Below are 25645 nucleotides of genomic sequence, written 5' to 3' on the forward strand. Positions count from 1 at the left end.
ATTATTCTAATGTACTGTGTGTATGTCACTGAACTCCTCTTAAATGGCTGGACTGATTTAAACGATGAATGAATGCGTTTGGGTGACGCCCTGGATGGTTAGGATTCAATTCAAATCAAATTAAAATCACCTCTGCATATGGCGTTGCAGTGGATGTACAGCTGGTGTATATATATATATAAATTTTCTTTGCATGTGTTCGTAATTAAACACCTAAAAAAATTGGTGTGTACAAGTAGAGTGAAAAATGATTTAAGTTATAAGATGTTTGTAAGACGTGTGTACAGGACAAAGTCTGTAGGATCCGCTAGCATTATATAGTTTTGAAATCTTTTTTCTTTGTCATATCTGTATACATGTACTTTCTTCCAGCACATAACTGAAGCTCCAGGCCGATTAATGCTATCTGCGGGTGGATTGTCCCGGTCGGTGCAATTGGATACGACATCGGACACGACTCCTCAAAACGTACACGACAAAATGTACGCCAGTACACAGAACAGGTAAATATCGGATATATTTGTCTTTGGTTATTTTGGTGGTATCCGCTAAGGTTCCGGTTGAATGCAGTCGCGGTCGTTGGAACTACCCGAAATAGTTTTAGTTCTTTGGGTATCGGAGAAATTGAAGCTAGAGTTGAGTCCCACATAAGAGTATGGGCAATCCTTCTTGATTAACGAAACATTTCGTCGTATAATATTACTTGTATAATAATAGTAATTACATCAGAATCAGATGGAAATCTAAATAAGGAATTTTATTCGAATGTTTATAACGTCATATCACACTCAGTGGGACTTGAATGTACATTAATTTAGCTACATTACTAATTGTATCTATGAGGCTTCTAGTATACTTTGAAATACTATTTAGCAATAAAAAATGTAAAAAATAAAAAAAAATAAAAAAAATGTGTGCGTGTACGTGTACTAGTGTACGTAAGAAGTGAAACTTCTTTATGACCTTATTTTTCGAAAAATGATCTACTATGTGCAACTTTACGAAAATAAAGTTTAACAAAAGTCTTTTATTATGAGATATGAATACAGATAATACAATTATTTAATTTTACCTTATTACTACTGAGATTATTACAGGATTTCATGAATTTTAATAAAATGATTACTATAATTGTTATCGTTGTTATATATTATTTTAATAATGGTGTCGAATTTCTTCGAATCAACCGTGGTAGGGACAAGAATGGCGCGTAACGGAAAAATGTGACGGAAAGTTTTTTCCAACGCCGGTAACGAAGTTTCACTTCAAAAATGGTTGAAGTTTTTAAAAAATATTAAATATTTTGTTGATTTGATTTGAAGAGATGTTTGTAATGTTTATTTCAGGTTTTGCTCAATTTTTTTTTTTCAAAATTTATTTCCAATTCATATAAGGAAAGCATAGCATAATATTTGTTTTTACTATCTACTCCAAAAAATTTTGAATTCCAAAAAGCATTATTTTTTAAAGGCCCAACTTGAAATAATAAACTTCATAAAAAAAATGTACGTATTTTCGTTCATACTAACTAGAGGTATGCGTAACCTGAATATGAACAAATTCTACCATACCATTTTTTCCTTTTAACCAGGGCCCAACTTTGTGAATCCAAGATCCAGGCAGGTCAACTAATACTAAAAACATTTCACATTTAATTTAATAAACGTCTGTTATATACAAAATTTCTGTCTAGTAAACGTTATACGATATTTAAGTTTGTAAGGAAATAATAAATCATTTCGTTGAATAATTATAAATTAATTTCTAGACGTACACAAAAGACGTCCTTGTCCCACGATAGTCATATGAACACTGAATGGCAGCATATGTTCGGAACGCAGGAACCAGGAACTGTCAAACGTAAGAACTGTTTTTTTTTATTAGCTTAAAGATGTATATTTTATTTATTTATTTAATTCATGTTATTTCTTGATTAATAGTAATGTTTTTAACAGTCAAAAACTTTTATATAAGTGGACTTAAGTACTTTTTTATTTTGTGACAGATTTAACTCTTTAAACTGTACCTAATAAATGAAGGGTACAGGGAAGTAATGATGGATGTCATTTTTTAATTTTTTTTTGATATTGGCAACATTTGGAAGTCCTTCGAAAACAGTTTCGATTTCATCGAAATACAAGAAATTAATGCTAGTTGTCATCAAATAATCAACCGTTAAAAATTTAGGTCAGGCTAAAAACGATGAAAGTTTTCGATTACTGGCGAAAAATGCTGGATGTCAGTAAAAAAATGATGGAGGTGTTTCGAAAAACCTAAATTGATTTTTCACCGAGACTCATATAATGGTGCATGGGTATCCAATGTTATCACCAATAACAAATACAAGGGTCCCCGACTGCAAGTCAATGAATTCACACACCCTGAATAATTGTATGATTCATTGCTACCAATATCCGCAGCCAAATGACTTGATGACTTGTGGACTTGTAAAATATCTGCTCACAGAAGGCAAACAATTTTTTTCTTGCCCTACCTAATACTAATATAATTGAAGATGATGATTAATCAAGCATAGTTAGAGCCTTGCCACTTCAGTTTCTTTGGAGACATTCATCACTTTTTAATTGACATTCATAATTTTTTCCATTTAATAATTGGTAATAATTTTTCATTTTTTTTTAATAAATTTTATATCGAAATAAATTTGCCTTCAATTTCAATCATTCCAATAAATATAAACCTATAAACATGAATTTTATTTATTATATGAACCTAAGAATTTAATTTTCTCTAAGTAATGTAGAATTGACGTTCCGCTGTACCCTTCAAATATTTATATTCTGACTTTTTTGACAAACGTCAAATTGAAGATACATCAAAACCTTATATAAAGGTAATAATGCTCTAGACTCAAGACTATATCTTGAAATACGCCATCTTAGTCACTGCTTATAAACGGTACGTACGAGATTACGAACTTAAGTTTACATAAATAAAAAAAAAATCATTAGTACTAGTACTACTACTATTGAATGCTGCTGGCATTTGTGTAATTTTCACATTTTTGCTTATCAGCGACAGATACTTTGACCCAATCAGCTGCAACAGGATCTCAAATGGGCGGGGCCAGTATGGGCGTGGCGAGCGTGGCTGCGTCCGCACCCGTACATTCGCAAATGGGACACAGTGCTAGCTATGTTCAATGTAAGTTTTTGTATTCATTTTTTGGTCTTTTTTTCTATAGAACAAACGAGCAGGAATCTCACCTGGTATTAAGTCATACCCCACTTGGACCCCAGTCCATGGACACTCAAGAAAAGAGCGTACCAATTCTTAAAAGACCGCCAACGCACTCGCGAGCCCTCTGGCATTAAGATTGTCCATGGGCGGCGGTATCACTTAACATCAGATGAGCCTCCTGCCCGTTTGCCCCCTGTTCTATAAAAAAAACTCACTTTGCCAGAAGGTTCGCAAGTGCGTGCCGGCTTTTTAAGAATTGGTACGCTCTTTTATTGAAGGACCCTAAGTCGAATTCTTTCGGAAATACTTCAGTGGGCAGCTGGTTCCACATAGTGGTGGTGTGTGGCAGAAATTATCTTATGAAACGCTCAGTTGTGGAACGGCGATACGGATAGTATTTTGCCTTGATGTCTGATGCCTTATTAATTTGCAATTTTGCATATGAAATAAAAATGTTTTAAAACATTGTAATGTTAATAATATATTGTCTTTACAGATAGTATGGCGCCATGTCGTATGGAATTAAGAAATTTAATCACACGAACTCAACAAAAGTTTCAAAAGACTTTAAGGTATTTAAAGTTATTCGTATTTGTCGTTATTAATTTTGTTTATACGTACGTAATTTAGATGATAGCTAATGGATGGCAGGAATAACAAAAAAATTATGGGATTCTTTCCTGGAGCTATATGCCCGTCTAAGCTACCAAATCTGTGTCTTGTAACTTATGTTGCTTAGGTTTTTTTTTTAAATAATATTTTTCCTGTTTTGCGGGTACACCTACAGGCCTACCTACCGCAAAAACTTTTTTAATCCATTTTGGTTATTGTATTGTAATATTCTAAAAGTTCTAGACGTTGAAATCACTAATAAAAAATGGGAGAAATATCTGGGTCTTAGAATAGATACACATTTAAAGTGGAACATTCATGTTTCACACATAATTGCCAAACTAAAATCCCTTATAGGCAGATTTTGGTCAATATCAAAATGTATTCCGCAATCCGTACGTCATTTAATTTATAATTGTTTAGTCAAGCCGCATTTCATATATTTAATTGAAATATGGGGTACAGCATGCAAAAAAATTATTTCAAACTTACAAACACTATAAAATAAATTAATAAAAGCACTATTTACATACAATTTTTTAACACAGACTAATAAAATTTACCAATTTAGAAACCAAAATTATGTTCTAAACTGTATGTTTATAGCTCTTGTATCTTAATTAAAAAAAATTATCAAGGATACAACCACATGCAACACTCGTCGAGCGAGTTTGCTTATCTTGCCGAAGCCGCGCACAAATAATAATAAATTTTTGCGCCGATTATAGCCTTGTCAACCTTCAGCTTCTTAAATTTTAATTAATATTTTAGGAGCCAAGACGATAATGTAGAGAGCAGCGAGGAGCTGGTGGCACCAGTAACATGGCGACCAGGAAACCAGCTATTGGCATATTTACACGAACATAAGTAAGTAATAAAAACATTTATTTGAGACAACATGTAGAATGAACATGTAGATCTAGGGATTGATTTTTAAGATTTTATAATTATAAAATGAAATACCCTCATTTGGCCTATAGAAGTTACACATATTTTAATATTGTTACGAGCTAGGGGATCGGATAGAAAATGCCGTAGATTTCTTCAAAGGTTTATTTCTTGGTAAATCAATGAGGAATTTATGGGCACAAATTAATTGCAGAGATGCACTAATTACACACAAAAACACAGTCACTAATTACTTCACTTATGCACACTTCACACAATACTTTCGCACTTTATCGTTTCGGTGTTTCGCTCTTGTTATCGCATTCAAAACTAAAGTCGCGTTTCGGCTCGCTTATATATCCCTGGGAATAATTCTAAACAATATTCGAGAACTTTCTAGGCGGGCTTGCTACTGAGTAGCGATTGCACAATTCTAGAACGTCCGCACTCGTCCTTGTCGTACGGCGTTCTAGAGTGCTCAGTCTAGAAGTTTCGAGAAAGTTCTGATTTTCTCTCTCTCTCTCTCGTATCATTTCGTCCTTATCTCACACCTAGAAAGTTTGGTCTAGAATATTCCTTTATCAAAGGGGTATACCTAGGCCTGAAAACGCCTGAAAACGGGTCTCCTGAAAACGCCTGAAAACGGGTCTCCTGAAAACTGCACTACTCTACTACACATGTTCTGAAACCGACTGAAAAAAGGTTTCAGCTTCCTGAAAACTAGGGTAACATTATGGAAATTACAATTTTCTAATATGTGATTGACCCTCTCCTGAAACGGTCAGAAATCATATTACAGCCTGCTGGAAATTTCTCTAACTAGTGGAAAAATCTAGAAACATTGCAGTCGACCCGTCTTCGTAACAATATTATTACTTCGAAAATTGTTCATTTGTACTTGAAAAGTAAACAATATGCTTTAAGGATGTAATTTTTGAAGAATTGTTTTATTTATTTAAATAGGTGGGTATTTTCACGATATGAACTCTATATAACGACACTGAAGGGACGGGAAGGGAGAGAAGAAAAACGATAATGACGCCATGATCCATCCATGACATGGCATGCAAGCAATCTCAATTTGTAAACTAAAGAACGAATTTCTTAGAAAGTTCGTATGCAAGATGCCGATAGTCGAGTTTATTGCGGGCTAGGACAATAAAGCGACAAAAGAACGTACTTTAAATGCGCAGTTTTAACTAATTTTAACAACTTAAAAAGTACTTTGTTACGCAAGTGTTGTCGTTATTGAGAGTGTGTGTAATGCTATGTACAGTGTATCATTGTACGGAAGACAGATCAACCCAACCAAAGCCAATTTATTTCGACCCTTTGGGACTTCGTAGTTAAATCGTTACATGGTGTTTACACCGTCATAACGCGACGGTGGGTAAACGCTAAATTTGTATCGAATTTATTTGTGTCAAGTAAAGTAAGTAAGGGTTCAGCCACCTGTGCCTCATACGTCATTGACATAGTATTTATTCAGAGAAAGTTCTGATTGCACACTTAGCACAGAGAGGATTTGAAACCACGACCCAAAGGATAAACCCTTCCTTACGACACTTTATTCACTTTTCAGAGCCAGAGTGAACCAAATGGTTCGTTTGCCCGCTTATCCGGCTCTATTCGGATCGTGTTCCGACGACGGAACTGTCAAAGTTTGGGACGCGGCTCGTTTGCAGGGACACGCCTACGTTAATAAGTGAGGACTTATATTGATCACTTGTCTCTTTTCAGCACAGCGTAAACCTATTTCATGAAACTGTCGCATTCATTTTTATGATTATTTGGTAGAATTACTATCTAAAATAAAACTATCTTTATGATAGTGTTGTCTTTTATACATAACCTTTACTCATTTAAAGAAAACACTTTGTTACCGGATTGAAGCTATGTATTATAAACTTGTAATTATTTTACATAATTTTTTTCCCGACTTTTCGCGTGCTTTACAGTCAGACATAGAGGACACCGTGAGTCATTTCTGCAAAACCCGTCATCTTTTAGTCTATATCAACTCCAGATTCAGAATACAGATAATACAACTTTCTCTACAGCTGTGATTATTTTGACATTCAACGCCTTTTGTCTTCAGTTACCGTGACCATGCACTCTGCAAAGCACGCGAAACGCCTGGAGAAATTTAAAATTATGTAGAATAATTATAATATTATAACAGTACATAGCTTGAATCCGGTAAAAAAGTGTTTTCTTTAAATATCTTTATTGCTAATAATTTCCATAATAAAATGTTTTGTACAATTCTGTAAGAAATACAGTTTAAGAAAGTCAAAAATGAGAAGATTAAAACAGTCGTCTAAGTGCTTTACCACTTTGTTCCCCAGCGCAAGGGATACGCTTGCGCCATTACCATTTCCGGTTCGTGTGTCAAAGTCGACATTCGTCATCCTTGTTTGGCTGATACCCATTTAGGGACGGAGAGACAGAGACGAAAGATTGCCAGGGTCCATACTGCGATGGCAAATAATATTAGAATTATGCATATTTTTTTAGGTCAAAAGCAACATTTAATCGCAGTGCTGGGCCGGTGATGTCTCTAGCTGCGTGTGAAGGCGGACATTCATTAGTGGCTGCCACACAGGAGGGCTCAGTTTTTGTGCTTAGGTAAGTTTGTCTAGTAAGAGTAAGCTCGGAAACGAATTACCGTCACTTAAAATATTTTCCTAAATATAAGAAATGCCAAGACTCAATAAATTTGGTAAATTCTTCTGCAGTAATTTTTTTTATATTATTAAGTTTGCAAAAATATAGACTACCCTCATTTTATACATTAAAATAAAGTATTATTAGCCTAGAGGCTTCAGCGTGCGAGTTTCATTCCTGAGGTCGTAGGTTCGATACAATAGACATCCAGAAAAAGAAGCGTGTGCTGATGACTAGTAGGAAAATACTAACAGATTTTTGGCAAAGATGTCTCTAACATCTGGAAACTGTTGGAAGAGGCTTTCACCTAAGAGGGGATAATAAAAAGCCGTAATTCATCTACATCTAATTTATATATAACAATAAATAATCTAAGATGCTCCCGTCCAGAAGAAGGCCTACTTCAACTAATTCCTTTCGATCTCATTGGCCCATCGTTCTTTTTGTCTGCTCTTGTTTCTTTGCCAGTCCAATTACCGTTTTTGACCATCTGTACAACGGTATACAATTTTTTTTTTACTGGGTAGGCGGGTAAAGTAGTTTACGGGACGCTAGAAAACGGCAGTCATCTCAGCCCATGGACACCCTTTGTAGTGGGTGTTCGGAGATGTTCGTTCCAGGGAAGACCCCCGCTGAGAGTCGATTCCACAGCTAGCTAGGTCCCATACGCCATATCTAAATACTAACAAACTTTGAAATGGAAATTTTGGACAAGGAAATAAAACGGTTTTATTATTATTATATTTAATCAAAGTTAAATCAAAAACTACCCTACACTATAATATAATTACACATATAACAATATAACTACAATTTTCTAGCAGCACAAGAAGATTCAGCAATTCATAAGACCAATCAAAAGTAACACCCCATTGCAAGATGCAGGTATATACAAACTTTATTGCGACTGTGGCCTGTCTTACATAGGGCAAACTAAACGCAATATGTCCAGCAGACTCAAAGAGCACATTGCAGACATAACACATAGACGACACACAAAATCAGCAGTCTGTGAACACACACTAGATAGGCCTAATCATTACATACGCTTTGACCAATCGAAAGTACTACTAAAAAATATTCTTCCCAAGATTGGTACGCGAAGCCGTTGAAACAAAAAAACACCCCAATTTCAATAGAGAAGACGGCCTAAACTTTTAGGTTTCTTACTTGAGAAGTTAAATTCTGTTTCATAGGTTGGACACAGGTTCATCGCGCCTAACACTATCTCAATGCCGTCAGTTGGATAGTAGCGCTGGTGGCGCAGTGGCGTGCGCAAGCGCAGGTGGTTTACACTCGGGCGTCATCTCTTACGCTACGCTCAATGCGCACATCGTAGGCTGGGATCTCCGATCACCTGGTGAGTTTTACTTTTAAATCGTGGGAAAAATGTTTTTAATCTTTAGACCGCAGAGAATTGTTGGCTGAGTGACTCCAGCTGAATCAAGTTTCTGTCAATAATTGCTCGTACGGCCAAGAAAAACATCGCGATGATACCGGCATGTCTCAAATCCAAAAATCAACGACGTGACGGATAGAAGGCTGATCATCTACTTGTCTATGAAAAATGATTAATGAAACGTCTGCTATCTGAGGCCAAGATTGAGGGATGTAGCCCCACTGGATTATTATTATTAAATCTTTTCTAACGATATATAATTACGTCGTAATTACTTTTGGTTTTAGCGGACCCGACAGACGTTGTCCTGTGTTAACTATGGACATCGATTACCAATATAATCCGATCAAAGCATTTGTTTTAACATTCTCTTTGACGATATTTGCTGCACGAATTCTGTCAATGTTATGTCAAACGCCATGAGGTTACATCAAAGTTTGTATAGTAAAAGCGCTATGCACTGAAAAAAATAGTTATCGTAACAAAAGTCATGATTGAATGATGAACGTAGTCTTGACTGCCAATCACAATTAAATTTAGTTTTAACAGCTGTCAAACCGTTCTGTATGAAGTTTGACATATTTGACGGAGCTCAAGACGAGATTGTCACTTGGGATACGAATTACTTTTTCTTTAAAATATTAAGTTTTAGTTTTTTTTTCATATTATTAATTGACACGTGTTCACTGTTTCGTAAATTTTCTGTAACAATGTAATCTGTTTTGGCTTTGTATATTGTCTATGGACCTTAGATGGTCAAACTTGAGATATAATACATCGAGGCATAATAAACGGTATTTATTTTAGAGAATGCTTGGAAGCTCCAAGGGGATTTGAAGCAAGGCGTGTACACGTGCCTATACGCGAATAGTGCGGGATACCTCGCAGTGGGGACGTCGAGTGGCGCAATCTGTGTGTGGGATTTGCGATTCCAACTGCCCATTACATCTGTTAGGCATCCTAACTGTAAGTGTATATATTCTTTTAAAGAAAGAGTATTCTCGTCCCACAAAGGCCTTTTTTGGGTTTCTTCAGTATAAATAAATTCTATTTCGAATAATTTCGCCTATTTTCTCTAATAATATGAGACATATTTGAAATTTGAAAGTTAAATGTGATAAAATGTATCATCATTAACTAAAAAACTTTATAACAAACACAAGATAACACAACGAGCTCTGTGTATCTTATAAACGTGGAAGGAACACAATCCGGCAATGCCAAGGCCTCAGGGAAATAATAAAATTTGATTAATGAACTGCTTAGATTGACATACGAATTATCTTTTTATCAAACTGACAAAACGTCTACTACATGTCAGTGCCTATACTGTAGGAAATGTTCAGTGTTTTTGTATTTTTAATCTAATAATAATTCTGAAGAATCTTTTTTCTTTCGCAAGTACTTTCGGTTGGTCAAAGCGTATGTAATGATTAGGCCTATCTAGTGTGTGTTCACAGACTGCTGATCTTGTGTGTCGTCTATGTTTTATGTCTGCAATGTGCTCTTTGAGTCTGCTGGACATATTGCGTTTAGTTTGCCCTATGTAAGACAGGCCACAGTCGCAATCCAGTTTGTATATACCTGTATCTTGCAACGGGGTGTTACTTTTGATTGGTCTTAGGAATTGCTGAATCTCCCTTTACATATGGTAGGTAGGCTGGCTGGCGGGGAACTGTTTGTGTCTCGTTTTTGTTTCTGTGATGCAGCCGGGGGATGCGCAGCATGTTTCGGTGTAGCATCTGTTTTACTGTTTGTCTTCAGTCACGCTGAAAAGCACGCGAAACGTCGGATTTTTTTTTTTTAATTATGTAAATAATTATAAGTTTTTAATAATAATACATAGCTTCAATGTGTTTTTTTTTTCTGTGTGAGTGTTTTGTGTGTGTTATACATGTAAATGGTTGCCGCATTTATCTGTAATGGTAGCTTATTTTGTTATAATTAAATAATTAAACAGATAAAATTTCTAAAGGTTTTAATCTTGTGTTAAAAATAATTATAGCGGAGCGTATAAGACGTATAGTGGGGTATGGGTCACATACGTCCCGCATCTGGGCGGTGGGGGGGAGGGACGCGGCCGCTTGGTGCGTGGAGAGCGCGCACCGTACGCACGCCTTGTGGCCTTCTACGGCTCCTCATCCGCCGCTTAACTACACTGCGCCGGTGAGTTATATTATTAATCTTTGATAAGTCACACGTGAAAAAAGACAAAAAAAATCTTTATTAAGCTGGAGAAAATTATGCTTATTCTTTACGTACGTACATAGGCTTTGTAATATTAGGAGTATTTAGGCTATAGAGTGTTTAAAAAAAAGGCTAAATTAGCCTCCAAAAAGCTTAGTGTGCTCAGCAAGGCGAGACGGTACTTCACTCCGGGCTTGCAATTCTATAAAGCGCAAATACGGCCCCACATGGAATACTGTTCTCACCTCTGGGCGGGAGCTCCCCATTACCAGCTCCTTCCACTTGACCGTATCCAACGAAGAGCGGTTCGAATCGTCGATGACCAATCCCTCTCCGAGCGGCTCGATCCTTTGGCGTTGCGTGGAGATGTGGGGTCACTCTGCATCATCTACCGCATTTAGCATGAAGTGTTCAGAGGAGTTGTTCGGATTAATAGCTGTTGCTGAGTTTCATCGTCGGACGTCGAGGCAGAATACAAAATTCCACCTGCATCATCTCGACGTCCGACGTTCCACGACTGAACGTTCTTCAAGGCAGTTTTTGCCGCGCACCACCGCTATGTGGAACCAGCTGCCCACTGAAGTATTTCCGAACCAATTCGACTTAGGGTCCTTCAAGAGAAGAGTGTACCAATTCTTAAAATGCCGGCAACGCACTCGCGAGCGCTTTGGCATTGAGAGTGTCCGTGGGCGGCGGTATCACTTAACATCAGGTGAGCCTCATGCCCGTTTGCCCCAATAATTATATTTATTGTTAATATAATTTTAACAGATGCATTTATCATACATCTGTGTTCGGCGTTCTTGGATTATAGACCTCACAATGTTTTTCTATAAATAATTACAGGCTAGCCAATACATAAGCGCGGTATATAGCGGGTGTCGCGCGGGTGGAGACAGGTACTTAGTAACGGGCGGATCTGATTTACGACTTCGCATGTGGGACTTGAAACATCCAGATGATTCCCATGTACTTGTGCAAGCACCGCATGACACGACTCAATCGATAGCGTACAGGTTAGTGTTCGCTATAATAATCTGCATTTTTTTTGCTTTAACTGTTAGTTCTTTCAGCGGTTCAAGGTCAGCCAACGTCGATAGTTATGTTATACGGCACACTGAAGCTGAGATGGACTGTGATGGGATTTGTTATAACAATTTGCTGATTGATGATATTTATGCTGATCCAGTGTTGCTTAATAGTGAGCAACAATCTCAGTTAACATTCCATATTACTAAATAACATCCTTATTTATACAACATGGCGTCATTGTATATATCGCTTGCCCCGGGTACAAAGTCGTAAAAGCCAAATATATTTTTTCACGAAAAATAAAAGAAAAATGCTATTATTAGTAGGATACTAAGTACATTACATATATAAATACACAATCTAAGCAATTTTTTTCCTATTTGACGGTTGAAACATTTTTATGTATTTAGTGTAAATAAAGATTACTAAATGTACATTACAGTAATTTATTTAATTACCGCATATTACGACAGTTATTTTGTCCAATGTCTAGAACGTACAAATGTATTACCACTATTTATTTATTTTTAAACTGTGTCATTACATGATTCTATGGTAGAATTACAATTTGAACTAAAACTAGATTTATGGTTGTTGATATCTATTTTAGGAAAATAAACTAAGTATACAGGTGTTATAATTAGGTTTAGGGGTTCACAAAATGATTTCCGTAGATCAAAGACATCTTCGTATCGTTTTATAATAAAATGCTTTGCAAAAATACAGTTATCACACAAGGAAGTCAAAATTGAGAAAACATTAAAACAGTCGTAATATTGCTTTACAATTTTGTTCCCGGTATATAAAATTTCATACATAGCTTGACCCCTTCTTAACTAAGAAGAATTATTTATTAGGGCGAATTAGCATATTAGAGCGGAGTCGGTCTAGTGGCTTCAGCGTGCGACTCTCATCTCTGGGGTCTTAAGTTCGATCCCCCGCTGTGCACCAATGGATTTTCTTTCTATGTGCGCATTTAACATTTGCTCGAAAGGTGAAGGAAAACATCGTGAGGAAACTGGGCTTGCCTTAGACCCAAAAAGTCGACGGCGTGCGTCAGGCACAGAAGGCTGATCACCTCATTGCCTATTAGATTAACAAATGAACATGAAACGGATACAAAAATCTGAGGCCCAGATCTAAAGAGGTTGTAGCGCTATTGTATCGCTATTTTTTGTAGCATATTAGTTCTGTAGGCAGTTGGAAATAAGCCTAGAACTTTTGAACTAGAAAACGTGAAATAACGATTTGACAACGCTCGAGAAAAGATTGACTTGAGATACTAATTAGAATGTGGACTTTAGTGAACACGCGTTTCGTTGCTTGCTCTACATACCCATACTACAGAGATACAATGTTTAAAGTATTTTTTATTTGCACAATAATGGAACAGTTCGCTTGAAACCGATAATACCGCTTAAGTTTATTCGCATTCTTTTAATTATGTTCAATTTTATATTGTAATGCAACGAAAAAGAGTCGAAGCACTTCAGATAAACCGGTGCAATTCGATTTTGTTCCTATAAAAAGAGTTGGAAGACTTCGTAAATAAAAAGAGTATGTCTACTTTGTTCTACTTCGATTTTGAAGTAGCAGTTTTGTTTAGCGTAAATCAATTTGTTGTCAGTATGAAATTTGATCTGAATGATAACAAGTTCCGTGCTGTCATACAGTGATGCCAATTTCCCCCCAAATTTAATGAGTACTTTGTTCAAGATTTAAAAAAAAACACGTTTCTAAAAAAAATATATTAAGCATCAAACAATTATCAATTAAATATTAAAATACTATCCTCCAAGATAGGGACGCAATTTTTGGAGATTCTTGACCCCCCCCCCCCCCCCCCTATGAAACGCGCCGTAACGTTTCGTGTCCAACCCCAGTGACTCTTTATACCTAAAACTTACCATTATGTGGTGTAAAGTACTGGAAAGTGGAAAATAATATTAACAATAACGCGTAATTCAATCCCCGCCCCGCATCGTAACGTTGAACGTAATACTTAAACGCTCCCATAGCAATAACAGGTATTTTGTATTACTTGAATGTATTTTTACCTCACAAACGAATGTACAACAAAAAATTTATGGATTTTTGAAGTTGGTTCTCAGTTAAACATTCTCTTGGAGTTGGCATCACTGTGTCAAACATAAGGTTGACTTGACTCATATGGTTTCATTATTCACTTTGTTACAGAAGCAGAATCATCGACGGTACAACAGTAATTCAAGAATGTTGTAAATCCAATCCGTCCCCTCCATCGCTAATAGAGGACAATGTGTACAGAACTGTGGAATCTAGGACCTTCTATCACACCGCTCCAATCACAGATATAACCCTAGTCGAAGCAAACAAGTGTTATTTAGTTAGTTCCTCTGCTGATGGTGTCATAAACGTCTGGAAATAGTATATGTATATTTTGTATAATAAAGTTGTTATCTGTTTTCTTTCATTTAATAATACTGTACCATTAATCCTTTTTTATTTTCCTACAGAGTAAGCGGGTTAAGTTTTTTGCTTAATTTATTTCAAAAATTATTTGTATTTAGGATAAGAAACAATTTAATTTATTTTTAAAGTAACTTAAAAACTACTAATTGCATATTATACTAGATACATTCCCGATGTTTCTAAATGATCATTCATTAACATTCTTAGGAGATATAATGTTAATGCAGCAGTTGCTCAATATTAATTCTAAAGTTGTTTATGGAGTCTACTCAATATTACTTTGTTAATTTTATTATTAGGTAACAGCCATAGTTGTGGTTGTCCATTGAAATTGTTACATTATTATTAGATAAGATTTGTAATATTATTTATCTTTATTTATTTAAAGCCTCACCAACAAGGCCATACACAAAAAACAAGCTACACAAAGGAAAAATGACAAGATAAAAAATTTATTAGTAGATTTCATATTCTTGCAATTCTGTTTCGGAGCGTAAAAAGACTAGAGTGCTTGAAGATAAAAAAATGTAGCCACTTGGTGCTTTGAAAGATACCCATAACAATTGAAAGGAATGCACTGTCATTAAATGTTTCGATATACATTCCTATCTCCTTGATAAAACGTTAAATATGTAAAAATATTCAAATGAAAGAAGTTTTTTAAAGGTATTCTTAAATTATATTTTTACATTGAACCTGTTTTTTTAAATTATTTACATTTATAAAATATTCTTAATCAGATAACTTCAATAAAATATCTGTTTTTGTATTCAATTGTACATCAGCTTTGCTCTTGACACTCACTGTCATTAGGCTTAGAATGTTTTTTGCTTCTTCACAGCACAAAATAATATCATTAATAGTTCAAATCATTCAAAAACTTCTGGCATTACAATTTTAAGATTTACTGCTATTCCCTACTTTTTCTTCTGGTGTTTCAGATAATAGTTTTTCTAAATCAATTCCTTCAAATTTTGAATCCGACTTAGATGCATACTCCATAAAAAGTGTCTTTAAAAATTCCAGATCCTTTGTTAATGTTTTAACCTTTTCTTCAAGCATTTGGTTTTCTGCTTTAAGTTTGTTAACTCTTGTGAATGTTTCTTGTGTTCTCTGCTTTGACTTGAAGCGACTCTTCTTCACTGCCTGTAATTGAAATTAAAAAAAATGTTTTACAGTAAAACATACATACTTCAATTCATCAAAATGTTTAATTTATTTCTTAATAAAAGTGTATTTATTTTCGAATTACAAAAGAATTATTGCTAATTACCTCATTATTTCTGTCTCGTCGTTTTCTATAATCCTCATCATCGTCTTCAGCACTGCTAACGCGTTTTACACGCTTTACGGGCGGCATATTGTTAATCTCTTGTAATATCATCAAAGTTTAATTGGTGAATTACCTCTAAACTACTCGACTTTGTTATAGAGTTTCACAATAATACACAAGTCACTAAGGTCGGTTGTAATTTGGATGATGCAAGTTTTATCATTTACTGAATCAGTTTTGATTTATATATATTTATAACAAAATTATTTTATAACGACATCAAAGACAAGAAATATGTAAATAATTATTAATTTATATTAATAATCAAATTCTAACTAATTAGTATGTATTCTTACAAAATGTAAGATAAATATTTTGTCAGTTTGTCTTACAAATGAGAAACGCAAAAAACACGTCATAAATGACGTGACAGTGACAGCTGTGCTTACAGTATTTCAAATTTCTATAGATAACAAACTAAATATCCGTAGACCAGTTTTTTTGACATTCAAGTACAAATTAAATTATTGGATGCTAAGCAATAGATGAATGATAATTTATTTAAAATAAATAATGGTTTATCCATTATACAACTTTGATAAACATCACTTTGTAGAGAAGAAGAACTTTACAACAAAGTCGAGTAGCTAGTAGTAGTCTTAGTATGTTTTCCCTCAGTTATTAACTCAGCTGTGAATATTATGCCTTGCGTATGACCCTTCTCAGGCAAACGCACAAATTTTTGTACTATTGTAGTACGTGGACAGGCGTGACTTTCTTACTACTTAAAACAACATACTCGTTAATGTCAACTATGCCGTAATAATTTCCGTAAAAATTCAGTTACCAGGATATGTATGTAGCCAAAGGTTACATCTAAATTCATGGCAAATATTCATCGCGTATATGCACACTGAACAACTAGATGACGTCATTCGTGTTGATTGTATTTAGTCGATGGTTTCCACATCTTTAAATATATCAATTAATAACATGGTAGTAATTGTAACAAAGGGAACCAAGTCTTTTCATTTTATTGTAACTATATACATTATTTGATTGAACATTAGGTACAATTCAACGCAAAAACTGATATTCATCTCGTATTGTTGCAGTGTGATTGTCGAAGAAATGTGGTTAACATCTTTTTGAGTCCTTTTTATCCATCTGCGCTCTCCGGAAGTATTTATTGTTTTGCTGGGAATCAAAACAATCTTGGAATTTACGAAAATTATAAGGTTTTGCCCCGGCAGCGATAGAGAACTGAAATCAAAAACTCAGTATTTCGGACTATACATTTTTTTTGTAGTTCCAAGGACAATTATTACAGAAAACATAAGTCTTGTTTATTTACATATTGATTAGTTAAACTAAATAGGTAGGACCCACGTACCGTTTGCAGCAAGAGTCAAGAATGAACAATAGTTTTATGTAAAAAAATGGTTTAAATTAAGATTATAATTCCCATCAGACTTCAACCACAGACATTCTTTCGTTTCTTATCTGTTGAAATGAATTCTGTTTTTAAAAACTACCAAATTGCGATGCGAGTCGCCTATAAATATCCTCATTTTAAGCGGCATCTTTGTTTTATTCGCGTTATCGCTTACGTTTTTTGAATTTTAAATTGGCTTTGACTAATCTGGCTTTACTCGATGCATGCCTATCTCAGTTTCTCGATCGCGGCTCGACGCTATCAAAGGTTCCGCGCTTTGAAGTTACTTTATTGGGTACGATACGAACACGACACGATCTTTTGCTTTCGTTCATAATAATAAGAATGTCTTTAGTATTTAGCAGTGTATTTGTCGTAGAAAGTAATTTTAGTAACTGTAGAACCTTTTATTAATATAAATCTAGATGTATAGGCAATCGTAACATGGTATTTGATTATAACACATAGCTGGTATTTTATACAAATAAGTACATTATGCATGCATGTTTGGATGATTGAAATTATGTGCATTTAATTATTATTATTATTCTATTTTATGCTGTCAACATTTTTTAACGAAGCTTGAATTTATCTTTCCAATGAATATTATGTATATATTAAAAGACTAAAACAATAATTGATTTGACCGTGAAAGTAATTCATTACTAAATTCTTTTACAATGTGCAATTAGTCATGTATGTTACTAAAAAAAAAATCCGTCTTCTAATATCCACAAGTCGTGTGTTGTAAAATGAATCGTAACTTTAGTGCGCTTTTTATGACTACAGTTCTTGTTCTGCTTGGAATGTATCCGTTTATATTTAGAATTCGCATTTTCCAACCATTCTCGTTTTTTAAATGTCCGGTCTGTTGCTAGCTGTACTTTTTTACTTTTTAACTTTTGCGTCTCGTTTTCAGCCAGTTTCAATATTAAATGTACTCTGTTGTTTGTAAGGTTGTTTTAGACTATAGTAAATAAGGAATAAATCCTTATATAAAAAAATAATTGCTGTCTGTTTCGCTAAAATCAAGAATATATATATTTCTGGAAGTTTAGGGAAGGTTTACACGGGACACCTTAATAATAAGTAATTAAAAATACTAAAAACGACAATTGTTTACTAATAAAACTGTTCGTAGCTGTGAAATATTTCATATCTTCTTAGAAATTAATTACTGTCACTTGGTCGTCTAATATTTATAGATGCTTTCAGTATCTGTGTTTCATTTATGGAGGTTGTATGAAGTCCTATCTCTTTGGTCTGTAAAAAAAATATTAAGTTTTGAGCAAATATATGTAGGTGATACGAAATTTACCGGGTTATCTAGTCAATTATAAAATTCACTAGTAAACGTCTCAGTTACTTACTTGGCAAACAACAGAAGTGTTTTTTGTATAGTGTATATTAAAATGTGTTCAAAACCTGTTTAGTTTTCTACAAGCTGACTAAAATCTGATATAATAAATAAAAAGGTTTGTAAGGTTAAATGTAACAATTAAAAATTATTTTACCAATTGAAAGCCACGGTATTTGTACTGTATTATATACAGCATAGATATAGCAGGTTGAAATTGACAAAAAAAATATTACAGAATGGCGACCACGAAAAACGAAACGAGGAAGACAGAGCAAGAGATGGGCAGACAGCCTGAAGGAAGTTCTCGACTAAAACTCCGTGTTTTTACTATCTTAATTTAAAAATACCAGCCTCATTTGTATAATATCGTGACATGTCTATCTCATATAGTTCACGACGTAAAGCATTAACCCACCCACAGCGTAACGTATAATGATTTAATTATTATTACCGATCTGTTATCTTTGGTCACTGAGACCCTATTCGAACTAACATTATCATAATTATACGGCTTGACAATTTAATATGCCGCTATATATAGATAACCATTCAAATATAGTTCTTTTGCATGTAGCTTTAGATAAAATTATATATCAGAAGGAGCAGGTTTAATTTTGTGCCTTGATCAGTTTAATTGGTACATCAGTGGTGCGAAAGCTGTGGTGGGTGGTGGACGTGTAGTGATAGTGTAAAATGAAGTGGTTAATTGTAATCGGACTTTTTATTTATATGGAGCTTACTGAGGGCACTGGTGAGTTATTTTAATATTCGTGAATGTTTCAGGAGAAATATTTAACGGAACAAATTACGTTAAAAATTTATAAAATTAAAAAATCTCCTGTTGTAAAACAATAACTGTAATGATTTTAAATATTAAAGTTTTAATTTGGGACTAAAATGCGACTCGTTTTTTATATCACATAAGCTTCTATTGTTTTTTATTATTATCTTACTTCGAATGGCGGTTTTAGTGGCATATATAGAGTTCATACTTGGAGGAGGCCTTTTAACGGAGAGGGTTCCTGATACATACTAACTGTTACAAATATTTACTAACACATAGGTTAACCAGATATTAGTGGATCGGGAAATAATTTAAGGCTAAAATAAATAAAAAAATAATAGAGTTTATAATCCAGAGGTCTTGTATCCGGAACAATATTGTTTCCTAAAATAAGACTTGAAACAAAATCAATGACTCCGACGTCAAAGTGTGTTTAATTCCACAGCTTTCACTGCTTGATGGGCCAGAAAAGTAGTAGGAGAAAGAGATGAGACACCGAATGATAACATAGCAATTAAACCGCATCCCCATTATTGGTAATTTTTGTCAAACCGTTTTTTATATATTCAGGAAGATGGCCGATTGAAATAGGTTTTTCCATGAATTTTCCTCGACATCTTACATATTATAGAGTTTGTGTATATTATGGAAATACCCGTCGATGACCAGTTACTTCCCGAGCGGCTTGATTCCGTTGCGTAGAGATGTAGGGTCTCTCTGCATCCTATCGCATTTACCACGGATATTCAGATGAGTTACTCGGATTAATAATTGCGGGTTTCTTCATCGGATGTCGAAGCAGAATAAAAAACGCGTATCACTTCGACGTTCGCAGTTCCACAAATGAGCATGTTTTTATGAAAGTTTTCGCTTGCCGTTATGTGATATATTTTCTAACCTATTTGATTTACTGTCCTACAAAAAAAGAGCTTCAAAAAAAAAAGGCTGGCAATGTAAGTGTCCATAGGCGACGGTATCACTTAACAATTGGTGAGCGTCCTGCCGGTTTGCCCGTGACATTTAAAGCTCAGATAGTTTAGTATATATTGATTGAATCAATCAAATTGAGAGATCTTCTTTCTTGCTTGTGCGACGTCATGAAGGCATAAAATGATTTTATTGATGAGATAAAATGACGTCTAATTCAACCTGAATTAGACGTCGTTTTTATGTGGTTATTATTTTAACAGAGAAAAAGCACGGAGGATTAGATGTAGTCGTGACTGTCTTCTTCAAATCTCATATGTTTTTGACTTATGGAAGCAATTATTCCTGCTAAATCTGGACCCTCTAACTCTATGCAAGTATATGCAACGACTTTTAGTTTGGACTATTGATAACCGCGAGTGTTGAACTACGCTTCAACGCGAGTCTCTCATCCCTGAGGTGACAGTTTCAGTCCCAGGCTGTACACCAATGGACTCTTTGTCTATGTGCGCATTCACTCGCTTGTAAAGGAAACATTGTGAGGAAATCGGAATTAAACAGCACCATTCACTGATTTAATAATTATTTTTTTCTGAGAAAAACTAGTAATAAACTCAGTTGGATATTATAATCCGAAATTACGAGTAATACAAAATATCATTTGAAATGGGGCAAATCGTTATTATGCCATTCAATGTTATAAAAATCTTTAATTTAATTAATAACTTTATGTCTTTCATATCATCTTAATGGCCCAGTCCTATGCCGGGTTACATTAACGGCATTACAATACTGATACGTAGGCACAGAAGACTTACTTCAAAATGGCTGTCCCTTGTCAGCCCAGTTTAGCCAAGTTTGTATGTGATTTTTGATTCCCGCTCATCGATATTGTTACTACTTAATCTTAGTATCTTAGTAGATTAGTCTTTGAATATTTATATATTTTAATAATCGTAATCGTGGTTTATTTGCAAATATCGATTTTTAGTTTTTAAATAAAACCCCCACAATCAGTTACATGATAGCGATGCAAATGTCATATTAATTACCATGACGTCATACTAAGAACAGTTAAGTTATTTAATTGTTGTCAAAACTCATGTTCGAAATACTCTTCCACACTATACAGGCCTTTAGGTAATCCTTACTAGTAAAGAAATTCATTCCGCGAATCACTGATAAATAAATTCAAATCATAGTTGCAAAAAAAAACCCCAATACTTAGTTTCAATTATAACAATGACACAATACGATTATTATCTGTGGGAAACCTTTTTTTCTGTCGACAAGCCTTGGACCTATTAGTTAAACAATTATCTGTGTTGCCAATTAATTAATTAACATGCATCCGGTTGACATTTCTGTCTACGATTTTGATCTTAAGTGATGTTTCAAGGGCAAGGAGGAGATGAATTGTGAATTGTTAATTTGTATAGAGAAATATTACTCAAGTTTTAGGCCGTTCCCTCTATGGTATGGTTGGTGGATTCAGTTTCCGCACGTAGACGCTCACTAGATTTATTTTGCGTAAAGTCCTGGCTAACTCAGCCAGCCTAGCTCCTTCAAGAAGCACAGAAGTCTCCTAGACACTTCGTAGGCTTCACGGAGCGACCCCACTACTCCGAGGTGGGGGAAGCAAGACGCATATATTAAGGGATAATGTAAATGTAAATAAAACCACTATCTGATAAACACTATCAATAGAACACTTTGTACTTTTAATTGGAGTGTGGTTAATAATCTTTGGAAAATAATCACATAGATTTAAAAACTTTAATGATTTCTATATTAATTATGAGCATTAACAAAAAGTATCAATTATCCGTATTGCCCGAACTGGGCAAAAAGGATAATGTTGATTGAATGACTGATCGTCTTCGCATTTATCAAAGAAGTAGCTGCCAAGTGTAAGACGTGCAGTCTTCATGCGCCCAACTTCTGCATCGATTACATCAGATCCCATTTTCGGCTAGTAATTCAGCGTATTTGCAGCATACTAAATAGTAAAAATCTAATTTCAGCGTTTTATTCGATTGTTTGACTGAGGTTCTATTAAGTTTTAGTCTTGCTGGGACCTGCTATCTCTGACATTTTTGGACTGCTAATTATTTGCCTTCTGAATTTGTGATGCTCTGATTACTGCCTCTAGTGTATATGGCCTTTTAGGAGTAGCCAAGAGTACCTGGAATGGGAGTAATTTGGAATGGCGTAAGGCTTGCTGCAGGTACTGCATGAGCTGATAATAAGTTGAAATAGTACAGGTAAAGGACAGTCAGTCATCTTTGATGGAGTGCAATCTTCGTCTCCAAAAACATTTGTATCCTAAGGCTGAGTTCCAAGTTTTCTAAACCGCATTCTGGATCGAATTGAATAGAATTTAAAATACTATAATTTCTATAATTAAATATCTATAATTAAAGTTGTCAAAGTACTGTTAAAATATTTTTTACTTAGGAAGGACATAATAGAAAAACTAAACGGGCGAAATGGATACCTATCCATTTTGCTCATATTATTTTTGCCCAACACATTCATATTAGAAACAAGTTACAACTGGTAGTAATTTTAGTAGGTAAACAAAAGGTAACAATTACAAATAATACTTAAATAAACGTGCAATTGGCTGGATCGTGAATGCTTTTGATTCTTACGAGTAACTGTAATTAATAAAAATTCTATTATAACAGGCAATCTTTGAGAATTGCCAACACAACAATAAAATTACTTTTTAAGTATACAGGATAATTGTGGCAACAAAATATCTTTAGTATTGTTGAGGTCACTTAAACCGTTAAGTGTCTCAAAGTAAACTTGCTTAACCGCTTATTCATGCAAATAAAATATAAAAAACACTTTGCATAACTGCTTTGGCGCCTTACATCTTAGTATTTAACAGTTTGGATTTCCGATTAGAATTCTTTTCTCGGCTATCTTTTTAGAATATCATTATGTTTGTGCCCGATTTTCTACTGTTTTTTACTTGTATGACAGGAACCCGAATTAGTCTCTAAATTAGTTTGAAATAGCACAAAGAATGGTAGGAATTACTAATTAACTAATAACTTGCCTAAATATAGCAATAAAATAAAAACAAAAGAAATCAGTTGTGTAGGCAAGTAGGTATTCAGTCTGTGCCCGACGATCGCCGACTTTTTGGGATTAAAGCAAGCCGGTTTCATTACGTTGTTTTCCTTAACCGTTCAAGCAAGTGTTTAATGCGCACATAGAAAGAAAGTCCATCGGTGCACAGCCAAAGATCGAACCTACGATCTCAGGGATGAGGGTAGCATGCAGATGCCACTAGGCCAATACTGTTCAGTACAAAAATCAATAATTTGATAAACAATTGTTTGTACGGCGTCTTGGAGCCTAAAGGCTAAATGTAAAATAAAGATTAAGAAAACAGGTGCAATAATCTCTCTGCCCTATTGAGGAATCACAGGGCTTCCTGCAACTGCAATTAATATCCCACCCATTAATGTCAAACCCCGGAAAGATGGCCGCTGCGTGTTAATGACATCATAATATTATGAATGAGAGATACCGCGACCTTTGATAAGCATTTACGTATGCGACACATGTCCATTTGTAATATGATATTGTTTTAGACCGCGTGATGATACATGCGTCCGAAAAAGGTATCAAAGACAATAGAATATTACGCATTGTTATGCGCGCATTTTTTAAAACTAAGCTCCATGCATTAGTTATTATATTATTTGCCTCTATTAGACTGCTGCTAAAATATATTGCCGGGAAGTTTAGTGGCGTTATTTTTTTAAACATTTAAATAAATCTCTTTGTTTGTAGCCGTGTAACAGCTGACTTTTAAAATATGAGCTAACTAACACAAACTTTGCTTATCTAAGGGTTCATAGACCTTATCGTAAACGAAAATGTGTGTAATAAAAACAAAAAAATATTGCCTTCAAGAGTGATGATTGTTTAGGCTTCTACTTATATACTATATGTAACTACACTAATGTTAAGTTACATAAATCACTATTTTCTTTATTACACTTGCTATACTTTCAAAGACAACATACTTAATTATACAATAATTAAAATGTAATAATAGGGTCGTGTGACCAGTACATAGATTGACAAACTTATTCATTAGTAATAATGACTAATGGGCAAATAAGGTAGAAAGTTGTTCCCCTTGAGAACATGACCATGCTATTGAATTAATATATGTCCTAGAATGTCCTGCAATTTCACTATTTCAAAGTAACGGTAACGCTAGGTTCCGCTTGTAATGTCAATGTACCAGTTTACGGTTTTCCTCCTTCAACTGGTTACAATTATGTATTTTATCGTAGTTTGTTTTAAAGATTTTACATATAACGGTTTCTGATATTTATAGTCCTCCAGCTAAGATTATTTGGCGTTTATAATGGTATCTGCAAATTAATACGCAACCCTGAGGTCGTGCGTTTGAACACCTGTGCATTGATATTTTTATGTAGGGATCAAATAGTAAGGGAAAAGATTGCCAAGTAATCAACACGTCGAAGAATAATTAAAAAATGCAGGCAACTCCCGATATTTCATTCTCAAAAAAAGGTCTGATGAAACAACAGAGTTTCATTAATTTTTAACATTTTTATATAACAGGGTACAGACGGGAAGGAGGCTTATCTGAGTGATATAGCCCATGGACTCACATTGCCAGAAGGCTGGCATTGTCGCCCTTTTAAGAATTACTACACGCTTTTTTAAGAAAAGAGCGTTAAAGAACCATCACGATGACGTCAGCTTTCTAAAAAAAGCGTTTTAATATAGGTTTAATCCATTCGTTTAGAAACTATTAAACCACAGATAGACACGTCAAACTTAACATCCATCTTTTTGTGGGTGGATGGAAGGAGGAACAATGTTGTCCTATGGTTCGATCCCCAGCTGTACCTTGAGACCTTTGCTGTCTATGTGCGGTTTTAAAACTCTCACGTACGGTGAACGAATACGTCGTGAAGAAACCGGAATGCCTTAGACCTAAAAAGTCGACAGCGTGTGTCAGGCACGGTTGATCACCTACTTGCCTATCAGAAACAGAACAGATACATATGAGGCCTAGACGTAAAGGGTTGTAGCGCTATTGGTATGATATTGTAATTATCAAGGATACATCTAAACGCACTGGTTTTGCTAAGCTAACCTGAGTTGAAAATATCCAGTGAGTACAGAGCTTTAGCCAAGAGAAAACCAGCAGTTTCTCTACGAAAATACATCAAATCGCTTCAAACCGGATACTAGGTATTTATGTACTGAGACGTAGACGTCAGCATCTTTCCCATTCATGTGTGTAATAAAGTTTTTATTACAATTGTATGCCGTTTGATGTAATTATTTTTAGGCTGACTGGAATTTGTACCTTTTCATCTTCTATACCCTGACTTTATTTGCGCGTGTATAAATCTGTTATT

The 25645-nt window shown here is 34.8% G+C and overlaps 2 protein-coding genes across 4 annotated transcripts in view; both read left to right on the forward strand.

Annotated features, from left to right (window-relative positions):
* Positions 1 to 14430, forward strand: part of LOC123706944 (phosphoinositide 3-kinase regulatory subunit 4) — a 33721-nt gene extending 19291 nt beyond the window's left edge. The window contains exons 18-29 of the mRNA XM_045656599.1: positions 373 to 503; positions 1769 to 1860; positions 3037 to 3165; positions 3698 to 3773; positions 4585 to 4680; positions 6284 to 6406; positions 7219 to 7329; positions 8565 to 8728; positions 9575 to 9733; positions 10773 to 10933; positions 11801 to 11970; positions 14183 to 14430. Of these exons, the coding sequence (XP_045512555.1) occupies positions 373 to 503; positions 1769 to 1860; positions 3037 to 3165; positions 3698 to 3773; positions 4585 to 4680; positions 6284 to 6406; positions 7219 to 7329; positions 8565 to 8728; positions 9575 to 9733; positions 10773 to 10933; positions 11801 to 11970; positions 14183 to 14393 (1623 nt within the window). The 3' untranslated portion in view covers positions 14394 to 14430. The remainder of the gene's footprint in view (positions 1 to 372; positions 504 to 1768; positions 1861 to 3036; positions 3166 to 3697; positions 3774 to 4584; positions 4681 to 6283; positions 6407 to 7218; positions 7330 to 8564; positions 8729 to 9574; positions 9734 to 10772; positions 10934 to 11800; positions 11971 to 14182) is intronic.
* A 4560-nt stretch (positions 14431 to 18990) lies between these two features.
* The window catches only part of LOC123707840, a 30615-nt gene continuing 23960 nt past the window's right edge, over positions 18991 to 25645 (forward strand). For 2 of the 3 annotated variants that reach the window (XR_006753525.1, XM_045658200.1), the window contains exon 1: positions 18991 to 19256. Coding sequence is in view for 2 of the 3 variants with exons in the window: in XM_045658200.1 (XP_045514156.1) it covers positions 19199 to 19256 (58 nt within the window). In the remaining variant the exon portion in view is untranslated. The remainder of the gene's footprint in view (positions 19257 to 25645) is intronic. The other variant, XM_045658201.1, reaches the window with a different exon arrangement.

Source organism: Pieris brassicae, chromosome 3 (assembly GCF_905147105.1).
Source record: "Pieris brassicae chromosome 3, ilPieBrab1.1, whole genome shotgun sequence".
Lineage (NCBI taxonomy): Eukaryota > Metazoa > Arthropoda > Insecta > Lepidoptera > Pieridae > Pieris > Pieris brassicae.